This window comes from Nicotiana sylvestris, chromosome 10 (genome assembly GCF_000393655.2).
Source record: "Nicotiana sylvestris chromosome 10, ASM39365v2, whole genome shotgun sequence".
NCBI classification, from domain to species: domain Eukaryota; kingdom Viridiplantae; phylum Streptophyta; class Magnoliopsida; order Solanales; family Solanaceae; genus Nicotiana; species Nicotiana sylvestris.
In genome coordinates, this window is record NC_091066.1 from 46,438,045 (window position 1) to 46,455,179 (window position 17,135).

The 17,135-nt window shown below is 38.6% G+C and overlaps 2 protein-coding genes across 2 annotated transcripts; one reads left to right on the forward strand and one right to left on the reverse strand.

Moving 5' to 3' along the window:
• The first annotated feature begins 1,684 nt into the window (after positions 1 to 1,684).
• LOC104226414 (short chain aldehyde dehydrogenase 1-like) lies at positions 1,685 to 2,813 on the forward strand. Its single transcript, XM_009778409.1, has 2 exons — positions 1,685 to 1,794; positions 1,893 to 2,813. The coding sequence occupies exons 1-2, from the start codon at positions 1,757 to 1,759 to the stop codon at positions 2,707 to 2,709; spliced, it is 855 nt and encodes a 284-aa protein (XP_009776711.1). The 5' UTR covers positions 1,685 to 1,756; the 3' UTR covers positions 2,710 to 2,813.
• Positions 2,814 to 12,006: 9,193 nt separating this feature from the next.
• Positions 12,007 to 13,008, reverse strand: LOC138879282 (MAR-binding filament-like protein 1-1). Its single transcript, XM_070158888.1, has 2 exons — positions 12,952 to 13,008; positions 12,007 to 12,870 (listed from the first exon to the last, which is right to left on the reverse strand). Exons 1-2 carry the CDS (start codon positions 13,006 to 13,008, stop codon positions 12,007 to 12,009), a joined length of 921 nt encoding a protein of 306 aa, XP_070014989.1.
• Between the last annotated feature and the right edge of the window lie 4,127 nt (positions 13,009 to 17,135).

Sequence of the window (17,135 nt, forward strand, 5' to 3'; positions counted from 1 at the left end):
ATATAGGATTGTAAGTCCAGATATCGTACCCACAGGGACTTGTGATAAACTATCAAATAAATTAAATCAAACAATTAATCTATTCAAACAAATCCTAAAATATGAATATTTAACTAAAATTAATCTAGAGTAACAAATTAAGAGATTAAAGAAATCAAGTTGGCGAATTATAGAGGCGAATTCAATGTGAGTGAATATTCTAGAGCTATGGGTTAGCTAACAATCCCGTTGAGTTTTTCACTTAAATCGTCTAATTAATTTATCTGGTTTTTTGGTTGACAAGGTTAATATTGCTCGTAGCCATTCTCCCGAAGTACAACTCGCCTATTCAAGCTAACCAAACACCTATATTCCTATGGAATCAAGATTAACAAGAACGCATTTATAATTTCCGTATAATAATCAAGCAAGGCGATTAGGTATAGTCCTATCCTAACCGCAAATCCGCTACCCTCAGAGTTAAGATCTTGCTCTACTCAATCTTATATGCAATCTAGAATTCCCTCTCCCGAGTTCAATCCTAGATTCGTGGATAGTATTCAATTGGTGATCAAGCAATCAAATAATTAAAAGCAAGATTGAACAAATAACCTAATATAATAAAATAATAAGAACAATTCAAGCTTCAAACTACAACGTTCATGTAGCACCCAAAACTTTAGAACTAATAAACTATGAGATTAAAAGAAGAGAAGAGAAGAAAAACTAGTTAAAAGTCTTCTCCAAGCATGGTGTGTGTTCCTCCACGTGAATTCTCCTTCAAAGTATGTTCTATCTCTTCTAAAATAGGTTTAGAACTCCTTTTATACGAGTTGGAGAGGTCTTGGGCCGAAATAACCTTGTCCTGGGCGAAATAGAAAAAGCCCCGCAACACAGCGTCCAGGCCAGCGCCAGACGCCCACCAGGGCGCTGCCCAAATTGTCAGTACTGTCTCCAGCGCCACAGGTGGCGCCAGGCGCTGCCTGTGGCGCCCAAATGCTCAATTCGTCCGGTTTTATTCGTTCTGGCTCAAATCTTGCGCGTTTCGCCCCTAATTGCTCCCGAATCATTCCTACACATAAAAACACTTCAAATTAACATAAATCATAGCAGTTAACACCCCAAATTCACGAAACAAAAGTAAAATATAAGGCGATATACGTTGAAATATATATGCTTTAAGCTAAACATCACCTATTATAACAAATCAAGCCATACTAATAATCTATTTAAAGAATGCCTGTGTGTATAATTTAGATCCCTTCTCATGAGTAACCAATAGCTTTAGAGCGCTAAATCTTAGGCTTAATGTTATTTGCCAGAACTTATAATCAATTAATTAACTTTAACTCTGAGGCGTTGTTTCTTGTGGGCGGGCAATATTGGGGAGGCTAGGGAAATATGGTGAAAAATATTGGGACCCACATCTGCAAAATATTGTCTCGTTTTAATTTTTTTTGTTAAACTCATCTTTATATTCTATTTATAAAATATTAATTTATATATATATATATATTAAAATTTTAATTTAAATATTTTTATTTTTTACTCTTAATGACACTCCTTGTAGATATGACATGATAAATTAAGATTATAAAATAATGGAATATTTTAATATATTATACACACCTTTAGTTTAAGACGCAAGATTTACAAGTTTTCTTTATATTCTTAAATACCGTCAAACTCATATTTGATTTCCCACTTTGGCCAAACTTTTATTATAAATAGAGCCTCTCTCGAATGTGAACAACAGAGAGCTCTCTGGTTTGAGAAAATGGCTAACTCACCTCTTCAATCCCCAATAGCCAAAAAGTTATTTCCTTTTTCTATTTTCCTTATATCTTCATAATACTTTTCCTGCGCACTTAGATAATGATCGTACTAATCCTTATTTTAACTTCTTTTTACAGGTTACAAGGTAAGGTAGCATTTATAACCGGTGGTGCTAGCGGCATAGGAGCAGCTACAGCTAGGCTATTTGTTCAACATGGTGCAAAGGTTATAATTGCAGACATTCAAGACAGCCTCGCAACTAGCGTTGTACAAGAGATTGGCACAGAAAATGCAACCTTTATCCATTGTGATGTCGCGATTGAATCGGACGTCCAAAATGCGGTGGATGCAACAGTTGCCAAATTTGGTAAGCTTGACATAATGTACAGTAACGCTGGTGTATTGGGCAAGCCAATATCCAGCATCTTAGAAGTCGATTATGACATAATTAAGACTGTTTTCGACGTAAACATTGTTGGCAAGTTCTTTTGCGCGAAACATGCTGCTAGAGTGATGATTCCGGCCAAGAAAGGTGTCATTCTTTTCACGGCAAGTGCTTCGACAGAGGTCTACGGTGCAGCTGTCCCACACACCTATTCGGCCTCGAAAAACGCACTTCTGGGGCTTTCTAAGAACGTTGGAGTAGAATTAGGGGAGTATGGAATAAGAGTTAATTGTGTTTCTCCTTATTACATTAGCACCCCGCTTGTATTAAACGGATTTGGAATAGACAAACAAATGGCGGACAAATGGTTTGCAGCAGGAGGAAATCTGAAAGGAGCATTACTAGGTGTAGAGGACGTTGCAAAGGCAGTATTGTATTTGGCAAGTGATGATTCCAAATATGCGAGTGGTATGAATCTCGTTCTTGATGGTGGTTTTAGTACCACAAATGTGGCTTTAACAGAGGCCTACAAGAAATTGTTTCCATCAACTACCAACAAAACAGAGTAACCATTGGCTTGGCAAATGTGTGTCTCTCTCTATATATGTGTGCGCGCAAATTATGTATCTATATCAATAAATATAAGGAATAAAAGCTCGCTCGCTTTGATCAATTGGATTGTAGTACGAAATAAAGTTAAACTGATTGATTCATGTTTCATTCTTATTATTTCATAATATCCCAAACTGATAAAGTATACTTCTGCACCAATTTAAATAGCTTATTGATCACGCCCAACTATGCCTTATAAAAAGGATTAAGCGGTCGTTGCAAATATAATCCGGTTTACAAGTTCGGAGTCGAATCCCACAGAGAACTAAGGCTTAGCTTCAACTGTTCAATATTGCTAAGAAGACAAGCTCGAACAATTCCTAAGTTAAAATATTAAGATTCCTATATCTAATTAACTAAATAATTAAATTAGTAGATTAACAACTAAGGATACTACGGGTCGGAGAAAAGATTAAGGAGGTCTAGAGTTATGATTTCCCTAATTGTCGGAATCCTTCCCGCTATGTCTTCTATAATTTTGCGTAAGTATTCTCTACCTATCATGAGCGCTCTGACTATTGTAATTCTCTTCCGAGTAATTACGACAATTTACTAGACAAACTCTCCTGAGTTACGCTAGCTGGCTTTAATTACAGCTCACTTAGATCGCACCCAAGGTTTCGTTATCCCTAATCCCACCTTTAAACCCTTGGTTATTGATTCCTCACATACGTCAGGAGTGATGTTATTTAACAACTACCAAAATATGCACTCTCTCCCGAGTAATACATACTAATTAGGCACAACTAATTGAGGATCCTACAATTAACTACAACAAGAACGTTGTTGAACAAATAGAGATTATACTACGACTCAATTATATAAAAACATAACAAGAATGTATCCTACAAAAGGTTCCATCAAAACCCTAGATAACAAATTAGTTATTCATAATAGTATGTAAAACTACAGTACTAAAAGTCATAACCAACAATGAAAAATCGGAAGAGGAAGGAAAAACTCGTAGAAGAATTCTCCGTCTTACTCCTATCGTATCTCTGCCTCCTAAGGTCGAATCTGTGTCTCAAATCTGCCCAACCTCCTCAAAATAGCGTTTTTACATGTATTTGTACCAAGTAGGGTCGGGCCCAGACGAAAATATATTCTCTCGCGCGAAATAGAACACTCACTCTGTAAAATTTGCACTACCGCGCCGCATGGGGCAACGCACCATGCGGTGCGGCAGTGGGAAAGTTTAGATTGCTGATTCTGACAGGCTGCAGGAAATTTCCATAGGCGCGGCACACCGTACCACACGCCGCGGTAGTGGGAATTTGCAAAAACGTAAAACATGAAAGTTGTAGCCCTTTCAAATAGCTTTCCAACGATATATTATGGAGTCCAAACGGACTTCTGAGCAAAAACGTTATGTGTATTTTACTAGACAGTACGCCATATACCCGCTCGATTCTTCGTTCGTTCTAACTATCATCCATTGATCCCCGAATACGATCCCGACTTAATTCCTTGGACTTTTACTCAAACTTCAAAGCTCCAAATCATTTGAATTCATTCCATAACATCTACATAGCTCGGAATCACTCCTTCAAGGCATAAAACACATAATTAGTGCAAAACACTAACGATTAAAGCTCAAACTCAATTAAAGTGCAGTAAATTAGAGTGTAATAAGTGACTAAAATACGAAATTATATCCTATCATCACTTATGTTTTACCTTACACTATGTATGGATCATTGTTACCCATTATTTTATAACGTATTGTAGCGTATCATATCGATTTATGAATATAACGTTTGATAGATTGTATTCTTTGTTGTTGTTAAATAATATATTTTATATTTAGTTTGATTGTATCATATTGTACTACAACTGATAAGTTTACTAAAATATCCTCAATTGGCAGAGCCAAAATTTTTATCTAGGGGTTTCAAAACATAATAAATTAGATATACATCGAAAAGTCAAGGGAAGTCAACATATAATAAATATACATATAACAAACAAATTTATCTAGTAGTATGGTGTAGTTTTCCGGTGAAGGGGCATCGATTAACACCCCTTGGTTGAATGTGGCTCCGCCACTACCTTTAATTATTTTAAATATTAAATTTATTATGAATTACACATAAAAATAAATAAAGGGAAAATTATTAAGGACAGAAGCTGGTGGCTGATAAAACTCAAAGAGAGGAACGAAGAAAAAAAGGGGGCAGAAAGGAACAAAGAAACAAAGAAAGGAATAAAGAAAGGGCCGAAACTATTCTTGTTATCTTTGATCGTGGAGTTGGCAACAGCAGAACCAATCTCGAAAAAAAAATGACAAAGACGAAGAAGGTTATAAGTTGAGATTTGGTGTTAAAAAAAATATATAAAGGGTAAAATAGAATTATGGAGTAATAAGTTATGATATAATTGAAAAGAAAAATAGGAAAGAATTCCACCGCCTTAAATCGGTTGTTTAAAAAAAGGGTCTTTTTATTGTTCTAGAACAATGGATTTAACAATACAATATAATTAATTTTAACTAAACAATCAAAACAAACATTATTTTAGGATAACAATAAAATACAATATAATGGGTAACAAACACCCAAACAAGCTGTTAAATTTGGTATGATTAACGTGTTGTACATTAATATGATGTTATAAATTAATGCAACACTAGCGAAGGCTCTCAAGCAATTCTTATCTCTACCTTTCATCTCAAACCAAGCTACTTGTGAAATCAATTTATATTTTCTTGCATCAGGTATAGTATATAGAAGTTTTCCCCATTGAATGAACTGCAGCCCCCCAACTGTTTGAACCTTCTAAAACGATATTGTTCAAATCTATGTCTGGCATGTTTCATGTAGTCAAAACTATCATTATTGTTCGCATTTGTAACCTAATTAACAACATCAAAAAGGTCATTAGTTTTCCATAATTAGTGTAACAAATAAGAAATTGAGAAAAAGTAAGTCACTTCATTTTTTCCATTTTTTATGGCACAATTTAATTTCTTTAATAGTTTGTTCAAAATAAGAATGACGCGTTAATGTATTTGGAGACAATTTTTACTTATTTCCATTATACGTTTAAGAACATGCTTGAGAAATGTCATGATTGTATACTAGTAAAATCAGGGATATAGCATACCCTGATTTCCCGGAGAAGAAAGCGGAAAAGGGGCATGGACACGCGAGACTGAAATCGAGGCCGGAAACCTTTCGCTTCGAGACACATGAAAGAAGAACGATGTGTTCATCACCGGGTATGATGAAGCAACGCTCCCCGGACCCAGAACGAGTTCTAAAACCTCGAAAAACTCGATAAACGATTACACACGACGGATAAAGGGCCGTGATATTCATACCTCACCAGATATCATGGTGCAGATCTTGCTCGATGTCGATTACGAATCAGTAATTAACGAGAAAGGAAATTTTTTGCTCTTTTTAGACTTGTTCTAGGCATGAAACTCTCCTACTATATAAATGGGAGGTTTTTTCTTTTTATGGACACATTGTAACACGCAAATCAGGGCACTACAAATTCATTTTATGCTATTTAGCCATTGCAAAAGTTCGTACTTAACTATTTATTCTTCATTCGTAATTGGGTTCGAACCAAGGGTCCAATCGAGGGCAAAACTACTATTCAACCTAGGCTCGAGCTAGGCTGTAACATTACGACTGGTTTGATCATTCATTTTGTCTTTAACTCATTTATCTAGTATTCCTGATTATTTTTGTTGAATCAATCCACATATCCTTAAAACCGCATACAAATTTAATTGTAATCCGATTTAAGGCTAAACAGTTTGGTGCCCACTGTGAGGCTAAGGATAATAGTGATAATTTGATAAAAATTGCCAGAACATACCCTATTTTACGCTTGCTCTTTAAAGTCTTAATTTTAGGTTAGCCCAAAAATGTCGAACTCTCAGTCTGCCCACTTGAACGTTGATGTTGAGTCTCGCCATCATGGCGAAATATTAATTTGCTACATAGATACAAGTTACCTCTTACTGATCCCAATGGTGTCCCAGTGGACGATTCGGTTGATGCTAACTCACATGTGGCCATCGACGTTAATTTGCCAACTGATCCCGAAAACAATGTTCACGGAGGACCCCGACCAACAGCTCGAGAAGCGCCAGAAGACAAAGGTGATAGGGTAAGCCTGCGACTAATCTTCGAAATGTTGCAGGCTCAACAGGAGGCAATAACGCAGCTACAGAATCAAGGCCATGCCCCCAGTAGGGTCAAACCTAAACAATCCTGGAAAAGCACTCAAAGAAATGAACAAATCACCGAGAGACCGAGTGAAGCTGAGTCTGAGGTCAACTCCAAGATAGTAAAAATGCTTGAAGCATTAACGAAGCGAGTGGAATCAGGTGAGAAGAAAATTGTGGGTAATGACAAGAAGGTGGAAACATACTATTCCAGGGTCGATCAAATTCCAGGAGCACCCCCGATATTGAAATGATCAGATTCCAAGAAGTTTATTCAGAAACCTTTTCCTCCGAGCACGACACCGAAGCCAATCCCAAAGAGGTTTTGTATGCATAATATCCCCAAGTATAACAGAACCACGGATCATCCGAATGATCATGTGACCTCCTATACATGCGCAATCAAAGGGAACGACTTGGAAGATGATGAAATCGAGTCGGTATTACTGAAGAAGTTTGGGGAGACTTTGTCCAAAGGAGCGATGATATGGTATCACAACATAACCCCAAATTTTATTGACTCATTTGCTATGCTTGCAGATGCTCTCATGAAGGCTCATGCCGGTGCCATCAAGGTCGAGACTAGAAAGTCAGACCTTTTCAAGGTTAAACAAAGAGACAATGAGATGTTCAGGGAGTTCGTGTCGAGGTTCCAGATGGAATAGATGGACTTGTCTTTGGTTGCAGATGATTGGGCCGTTCAGGCATTCACTTAGGGGCTTAACACCCAAAGTTTCTTGGCCTCTCAACAGCTAAATCAAAATTTGGTAGAGTACTCGGCGGTGACCTAGGCCAACGTCCACAACAGGTACCAGTCAAAGATCATGGTCGAGGATGACCAACTTGGAGCTCCTTCTGGTCTGTGTACACCATCAGGGCGGATGACAGGTCTAAGAGAGTTGTTGATCATGATCCAAGACCGGTCTAGGATCGGTACTAACCATAGAGTGGGGACCGAAGGGGAAATGGGTCCGGGTATCACCTAATAAGGGACAAGAAGAGAAGCGATCAAGGACCCAACAGTCGAGGTATGATGAGTAAAAATGGTTTCGACAAGACGCTCGGGGGTAGGGAAGCACAGAGGCTATTGTAGTATAACTTCATCGTTGATGCTGCCAGCATCGTGTCAACCATCAGGCGTATCAAAGAGACCAAGTGGCCCTGACTATTACAGTCCAACACTACTCAAAGAGATCCTAACTTGATGTGTAAGTATCACAACACTCATGGTCACGGGACCGAGGAGTGCCGACAATTGAGAGAAAAAGTTCCCCGGTTATTCAACAACGGACACCTTTGAAAATTTCTGAGTGATCGAGCCAAAAATCACTTCAGGAATAGGGACACTAACAAACAGGTCAAACAAGAGGAGCCTCAACACATCATCAACATGATCATCGGATGGGTCGATGTCTCCTAAAGGCCAATAATAAAGCGCACTAAAGTATCTATCACAAGGGAAAACGCACCCGAGATTATGTCCTGGAGGGAACCATTTCGTCCAGCGACGAGGATGCTGAGGGCATCGTACAACCTTACAACGATGCACTGGTAATATCATCCAAGAGACAAAGTTCTATGTGATCGAAGAGGACATGAGGTATAACGCTATATTCGGAAGGCTGTGGGTTTACAACATGATGGTGGTACCTTCGAACTTGCAACATTGAAATTCCCTTCACCGATAGGAGTCAAGAAGGTCTATGGAGCAGCCGACCACAAAGGAGATATTCGCAGTCGACCAAGTAATCCCAGTGCCTACAATTTCAACATCAAAGAACATGAAGCTAACCAAAAAGCAAGAAACTAAATAGCAATCACTGATGCCGATCTCGGATGAACTAGAGGAACGAGGAGTAGATGAGGAGGATGATTACAGAGTTCCAAGATCGTTCATAGTTACTAATGACACCAACACTACCAAATCGTTGATCGAAGAGTTGGATCAAGTCATATTAATCAAACACCTACCGGATCGAAAGGTATACTTGGACATGGGGTTAACCCCCGAGCTCAGAAAAAAACTCATTGATTTTCTTAAATCTAATATAGATTGTTTCGCTTGGTCCCTACTTGACAGGACAGGGATCCCACCGGATATACCTACTCATAAGATGAGTTTGGACACGAAGTTCCATTCAGTTAAGCAAAAGAGAAGGCCGCAGTCCGAGGTCAAACATGCGTTCATCAAGGATGAGGTATCCAAACTCCTTAAAATAGTGTCCATCTAGGAAGTTAAATACCCAGACTGGTTAGCTAATGGAAGTTTATATTGACGATATGTTAGTCAAATCCCTACAAGCATATGACCATTTGAAACATTTGCAGGAGACCTTCGACATACTAAAGAAATACAATTTGAAGCTGAATCTGGAGAAGTGCGCATTCGGGGTTGGATCGGGAAAATTACTCGGGTTCATGGTAATTACAGGAAATGTAATTAGGCAATCTATTAAAACTGTAAAATTAACTAACAACGAGGCCGAGTATGAGGCCATGATTATAGGTCTAGAATTAGCTAAAAGCCTTGGGGTCGGGTAATCAAAGCTAAGTGCGACTCCCTCCTTGTGGTAAATCAAGTTAACGGGAAGTTTGAAGTAAAAGAAGAACAAATGCGAAGGTACTCGGACAAATTACAGGTAACCCTGCATCAATTCAGGGAATGGACCTTGCAGCACGTACCCCAAGATTAGAACAATGAGGCCGATGCATTGGCTAACTTGGGATTGTCGGTTGATGCCGATGTATTTGGTTCGGGAATAGTAGTGCAGCTAATGAAGTCGGTGATAGAAAAAGGCCATGCGGAAGTAAACTCAACAAGATTAACTTGGGATTGGAGGAACAAATACATAGACTACTTGAAGACCGAAAAATTGCTTTTTGATCCCAATGAGTCAAGAGCCTTGCACACCAAGGCTGCCAGATTTAGCTTGGTCAAAGATGCATTGTTCAGAAGAACCTTCAACGGCCTGCTAGCCCAGTGCTTGGGATCGGGAGAGACCGAAGACGCCATGAGAGAAGTTCACATAGGCACTTGTAGGAACTATTTGGGGGCAGAATCTTTGGTTTAGAAATTAATTAGGGTCGGCTATTACTGGACCAAAATGGAGAAAGATGCGAAGGACTTCGTATGGAAATGCGACGATCGCTAGAGACATGCCCAGATGATCCATTAACTAGGAGAAATGCTCCAGTCGATTTTGTCCCCATGGCCATTTATGAAGTGGGGAATGGACATCGTCGGTCCCCTACCATGGGCACCCGATAAAGTTCAATTCATACTATTCATGACCGAGGAAGAAAAAAGTCATTGATTTAATCCAGGACCACATAATATGTCGATTTGGGATACCAGTCGAGATCGTTTGCGATAATGGAAAGCAATTCATCATCAGCAAGGTGAATAAATTCTTCGAAGATCACAAGATCAAGAAGAAAATATCAATGCCTTTTCACCCTAATAGGAACGGGCACACAGAATCAACAAACAAGACCATACTTCAAAACCTGAAAAAGATGTTGACCTGTGCGAAAGGGAAATGGAGGAAAATCCTACCCGAAGTCCCGTGGGCATACCATATGACTTCAAAATCTAGCACCGGGACCATCCTGTTTTTCTTAGTCTACGGAGCAGAAACCTTAATACCAATCAAGGTGGGAGAATCGAGCCTCAGGTTCCAGTATGCTTCTGAAGAGCCAAGCGGCAAGGCCATGATCATGAGCCTGGAACTATTGGATGAAAGGAGGGAAGCCGCCCTGGTCCGGTTAGCCGCCTAGAAACAATGAATAGAAAGGTATTACAACCGAAGAGCCAGCCTCCGACACTTTCAAGTAAGGAACTTGGTGTTGAGGAAAGTAACATTACACACTAGTAACCTGAACGAAGGGAAGTTGGGATGAACTGGGAAGGACTGTATCAATTTGTCAGAATAACCGACAAATGCTTGTATAAACTCGAAGCGAGAAACGACATACAACTACCGAACAACTATAATATGACACAATTAAAGCGGTATTACTGCTAAGTTATGAAATCAATTACTTTTTAATCATGTTATAAATCGAACTAGAGTACGGATATGGCTATTAGGTCTGAAAGCACATGTTGCACACTTTTTCCTTGAACTGGTTTTATCTCAAAGTAGGTTTTTCGGCAAGGTTTTTAATGAGGCAACTGTAAAATGTACTAACTTAGATTTGAAGACTGGTTTCAAACCGAAGTCAATGACTGTTTACTTCAGGCCAACAATATCTAAGCCCTCACAAGTTCGATCTTGAATACCGGGGGCCATTACCCTCGAATTAAGGTCTTTAGCAAGGGAAAAAGAAAACTTTATGTGCTAAAAGCTCAGGCTTAGTGGTTAGGATTTATTGTAAGGGCCAAACGATCGTATGAACCGTGCCCACATAGTCCACTCAAGCCACGACACAAGTTTTTATGCGTTTTTGATCGTGTACCTTGCATACTAAGAATTGAAAGAAATTTCCACTTTCCTTACACTTTGTTACTACGCGTTTTTGCTTTTTCGAACCCATATCCTAAAATCCCATGGGTTACCCTACTCAGGGATTGTCTCCTTATGAAAATTTGGACGACCCAGGCTACCGAATCATGGAGGCACCAAACCTATTAGGCAATGCCAAAATATAAAAGGCTACGACCATCCTAAAAGGGCTCGGAGACATCCGAAGTTCATAACCAGAAAGTAAGTCCTTTACAAAAATTCGAAACCTACTAAAAGGTCACCCTCGGCAAGAACATCGTCTAAAAACACTTAAGCATATTGAAAAACTCCGGTCTCACTGAGGGTTTGAAGCCGCAAGGAAACAAAGTTGCATCGAAGTCGAGCATCATTCGAACCTCCAAAAACGAATGCCCCAGAACTACATCTGATTCTATGCTAAGGCATCAAAAATAATACGCAAACATAAATTACAAGAAGATGCTAGAAAAGTAAAGACACAATATTCCTAGAAAGGGAAAAAATTTATATATGTTCCAAAGTATATTTACAAAGGCCCGATCTAATTGCCTTAGAATGCATAAGAAAAAAAATAGGAAAATACTAAGGCTCTATGCCTGGTCTTCACCGGGGCTCGACTCATTGCCAGAAATGTCGGAACCCTCGGAGCCCTCAGAACTCTCAAAGACTTCGTGACTCTGAGGCTCGTAGAGCTCATTTTCCTCGGCCTTGAGCCTCCTAGCTTCTTCAATCTTGGATGATAGGCCAAAACTATGGGCATGGATCTCTTCGAGGGTCTCTCTTCGGGATAGCCGCTTTATGTATTCAGTCTTCGTCTTTAAGCGGGTCTCAGTTGCCTCCATATCGGCCTTGTGCTGGGCCATCATTTCCTTGGTATCAGCAGAGGTTGTATCTAATTTTGACCTCAATGCCGCATATTCTCTCCCGAGAGCATCCCGGTCAATGACGAATGAGTTCAGCTGTTCCCGAAGATCATCATTCAGTCGAGACCACTTATCAGCTTTGTCTTTCGCTATCCAAAGTTTGTTCTCAACCGATGCCAACTCCGCCTTCATAATTTCTTTCTCGGAAGCCAGTAGGTTCATCCTACCATTCCACACTTCGTTCGTGGCCTTGGCCTCGTCTATCTCAGCCCACAACTGGTTGATCAGCTCTATCTTCTGTTGGACCTGTGAAGTCGTACTGTTAGCCACCATGACTAAGTGCTCGTTTTTAGCTTCAAAGATCTTTACCTTCTCAACCAGGTTGTCGTGTTCCTGCTTCACTGTTAAGGCCTCCTTTTGATCTTTTTCCAGCTCGGCCTGGAGAATCGGGAGGTCATTAAGGGCCCCGTCTTGTTTCTCATTAAGAGCTCTGTATATGTCCTTCTTACGGACCTGCTTTTTGAACTCGAACTTGAGTTGGCTAATCTCCAAGCGGTACCGGAGGACACTTTCATGATGAAGCACTGAAGCCTGTAAAATAATGAAATTAGTAGAGGACATCAAAAACCTAAGTGGGGTTCACATAGGGGTATAAAAGGGTTAACGCCTTACCCGGTTCAGCGCCTGATATGCTTCCTTAAAGAGACTTGATGTGTCCACCTCCTTCATCTTTTCCTGGTACTCTACGGTCACCAAGCATCAGAGGTAGCTAGATACACCCACCGGAGCATACAGGACTTGACGAGCGCAAATCACATACTTAAATATGCTCGCTAGTTGAATATAGTATAATATAACATTGTATCCACATGGATTGGAATTAAATAGTATTATCATAGTTTGTAGCTAGATTTCTATCCAAGATGCTCAACAATTTAGAATGTTGATTTAAAACTAAAATTAACTAAGATTCTAAACTATTGACTACTGACAAACAAAGCAAGTAATAATCAAAGAAGGTTATTAATTGGGAGAAGATAGGGTTGATAGGATAGGTGTAAGACAAATGTCTGGGATCTAACTCTAGTTAATTCACTTCTAATGTTCAAGTGAGTCTCTCGAATTCACTTGGTTATTAATTCAATTGTTTAGTAGAACTCCTCTCTCGATTAAGTCTCAAACTCACAAGATGAACCAATTTAAGCTCGTGAAGATATGCAAGAATTCGTAGTGGATTGGTCTTTAAGAGAACCTCTCTCGATTATCCTCCTTACTAGGCTTAATCAACAATTAAACTAGCCTTTTCCTATTACTAAAAAGAATTAATGAATTCAACCAACAAAATAGAATGCAAAAATATCACAAGTTATGCCTCTCTCGGTTACATGAACAAGTGAATATAGATGCAACGGATAACACATCTAAAACGATTCAATATATAAAAACTAGAGTTATAATCCATAACAAGTATCAAGACACCAAATCCATCAAACTCTAAAGAGAACTACTCCATAGATATGAAGTAATTCATCACAAATGTTTAAGTTAAAGGAAAACATAATACGATCCAAACTCTTATCTTGAGTGAGGATTGAATGATGAAATCCTTATGCTTTTGCTTCTCCACCTCCTCTTTGGATTCCTTAGGTCTAAGATGTGTCAAAAGTCCTAAAAATAACATTTTCCCATGTATATATACCAAGTAGGGTCGGGCCCAGACGAAACCACCTTCTCCTACGCGAAATAGGACATTTACTCCATAAAATTTGTACAGGCACCGCATGGGGCGACGCGCCATGCGGTGCAGCAGTGGACTTTATTTGGGAGCTTGCAATTCACAACAATCAGCAACAATTTGGGCAGTCTCACCACACCACGCGCCTCGGCTATGGGTTTTCCCAGAGCTCACCTTTTTGCTTGATTTTTGAAGTTCAGACGTGGTTCTTGATCCTGAACACGATCCCGACTTAATCCTTTGAGATTTTACTCATACTTCAAAGCTCCAAATAGCTCGAATTATCTCCATAACATCTACATCACTCGGAATCAGTCCTACAAGGCATAAAACACATAATTATTACAAAACACTAGCAATTAAAGCTCAAACTCAATTAAAGTGTAGTAAATTAGAGTGCCTTAAACGAGTAAAACACGGCTTTATAGCCTACCATCAACACCCCACACTTAAACCATTGTTCATCCTCAAGCAATCAAACTACACTTTATATAGACACGACCTTATTGAACAACTTTCCTAACTCATCACACCAAGAATATTTAAAATAGATTAAGCACAATAGTGTAACATCTTCACCTCAGGATTTGACTCAAAAGCACCACGTATTATTCATAACCCACTCACGCATAGAGATCGACGACAATACCTTTTCTTTATGAATCAACTTCCCTCACACAAGATAGAAAGAATTCACTCACTCACAGAAACAATATTCATATGCAACAGAAGATGAACCATAGGCCTGTCTGTAGTGTACTACTCTACTAATTGAGCTCATTCAGTCAAGCATTAAGTAGGACTTTAATTGGTTGTAGTGTAGGCTGCGGGACGAGTATGATACATTTAGATATAAAACTGACAACACCTCCCTAAGCACTTTATTACATATACTTTAACATTCAAAACCCCACACTTATGTTAAATCATAACTCCACGTTCACATTAATATACATTGAATCCCTACTTCTTTAAGTGCAGTTACATCATCAGTTACCACTATCAAGGAATATTTTTTGCAACAATACAACTATAATTCCGTTTTCTTTATCAATTCAAGTGGCTCTTACTTTTTCAAAACAGTGTACCTTTCTCTTATTTCATTAGTTCCACTCAAAAACCAAATCAACCACCCCACACTTCAACTTTTACCAAGTTCATAACAATTTAAGTACTCATGGGAGGTGAAAAAGTTCAAATAGATGGTCAACTCAAACAAATGGGTAAGGCTTGTAATGTGGTTGCCAAAGAAATTGGATTATAGACTCAATAGGGTGAACTACAATACATAACAATTAGGCGGGTAAAAGCATATAACTGACTCAATAAAGAATTGCCTCTATCACTTTCAAGACTGAACAAAACTACTATTTCGCTTTGCACACACACGGGGAAAGTTCTAGACATCAAATGCAATGCACAAAATAGCACAAAATCTCACACACACATGGCAGATAACTCACTCAGGATTGGACTCATCAAGACACTCTAGTCAAAGAAGTTAAGCAAAGTTAAGATCATACAATTTAAGGTACTTATACAAGAGTCAGAAAATGAGTCTAAGCATCACAACTAAAGCATTTACTATCATCAAGGCATAATAAAGTCAAGATATAATTCTTTCATTTTAAATCATAGCACAAGGTTTCCTACTCCTAACAAAAACAAAACTAACTACACCCGATTCAAACAAAACTCTTGGAAAAGAACCACTGCACAAAGAAAAACTAAGGGAGAATTGTTACACTACCTACAAAAGAAAATCTTTTTGGTCTTTTTCCTTCCGACTTTAATCCCTCAAGAAACTGGTCGGTATGATATCCATCGTCGAGAAAAATCAAAAATATTAAAAATTTTATGTTTTTTCAATTTTTTTTCTATCTAACTACTACAAATAACAAAACAAAAAGTAAAACTAATATACATACAACATACAAATATCCCTCATCTCACACTTCAAGTTGTGGCATATTCCCTAAGCATCAGGCAGATGAAACTTCCCTGAATTTTCTTCTTTTCCGAGAACTTATGAACTCCACCCCTAATTCTGAATTCATTCCTCATTTTTGCTCCTTGGGATTCTTTATGGAGCTCATTAAACTCAATTCTTCTGAGGATACCTACAAGACCCGCTCTTTTCTTTCTTTCTTGTCCTCATCTTGAGCAGTAAATTGCTCATTTATGATCATCCTCAACTTGTTCCTGCATTCTTTCACATGATCAATCCATGTATCTTCATGTAAATCACCAAAAATAAATCCACATGATCAGGGTTAGAATAAGAAAACAAAGAAGAAAGATCAAGTGAATATTCCTCTGGTATGTCCAAGACCATTTGTTTCTCATTCTCTTCTACTACATGTTGTAGATGTGGAAAGGTGGATGGGGGTTTGAACTCTTCTTCCGTGGTTTGACACTCAAAACAGCCTTATTTTCAATTATCTCAGTTGAATCAGAGTCCTCTTGTATTGTGGAAATCTCCGTCTGTAGACGCTCATCCTCTTGGGTAGGTTCATTCTCGTAGGGTATCTCCTCCATATATTCACCATCACAACGCAATGAGCTTTCTGAAAGTGTACTTATTATTAGACTTTCTTGCATTGTTAGGTTGTTAATGGCGTCATCATCTTGTGTAAATCTCTCTTCCACCTTATTTATTAACTTATACACAAGCTCTTCTAAACTAACATTCTCCCCTTGAGGTGCGTGTCTGGCTTTGCTCCCATTCAAGTTATAATAAGGGTATTCATCCTAACCAGAGTCAAGATTGTGCCCATATGAATCCTCATGCCTGTATGGACTAGAAACAGAGTGAGACTGTTCAAAATACGAACCATAGAAAGAATACATACCTGCTTTACAGTCAACCCATAGATGATTTCCACTGCATTTAAAACACATAGCAGACCGCTGATAATATTCAGCTTCTAACTCTTCAACCGTTTTCTTAGGCTTGTATTACTCCATCTTCACAGTATTTAGAGTTCAATATCTACAGTATTTTTCTCCAACATGTTAGGTACTAAAAAACCAATCTTGAAAAGAAGTTAACTAATAAAGAAAATAAAATAGAAAGGGAAAAAGAAAAGAAAAAACAAACAAACTTAATTCCTGAATTAGC

What these genes read in the sequence shown, in the direction of transcription:
- LOC104226414 (XM_009778409.1), top strand. Translation starts at nt 1,757, where the DNA reads ATGGCTAACTCACCTCTTCAATCCCCAATAGCCAAAAA. An exon ending in CAATCCCCAATAGCCAAAAA is followed by an intron (nt 1,795 to 1,892) that starts GTTATTTCCTTT and finishes TTCTTTTTACAG; the next exon opens with GTTACAAGGTAAGGTAGCAT.
- LOC138879282 (XM_070158888.1), bottom strand. Translation starts at nt 13,008, where the DNA reads ATGAAGGAGGTGGACACATCAAGTCTCTTTAAGGAAGCATATCAGGCG. An exon ending in CATATCAGGCGCTGAACCGG is followed by an intron (nt 12,871 to 12,951) that starts GTAAGGCGTTAA and finishes ATTATTTTACAG; the next exon opens with GCTTCAGTGCTTCATCATGA.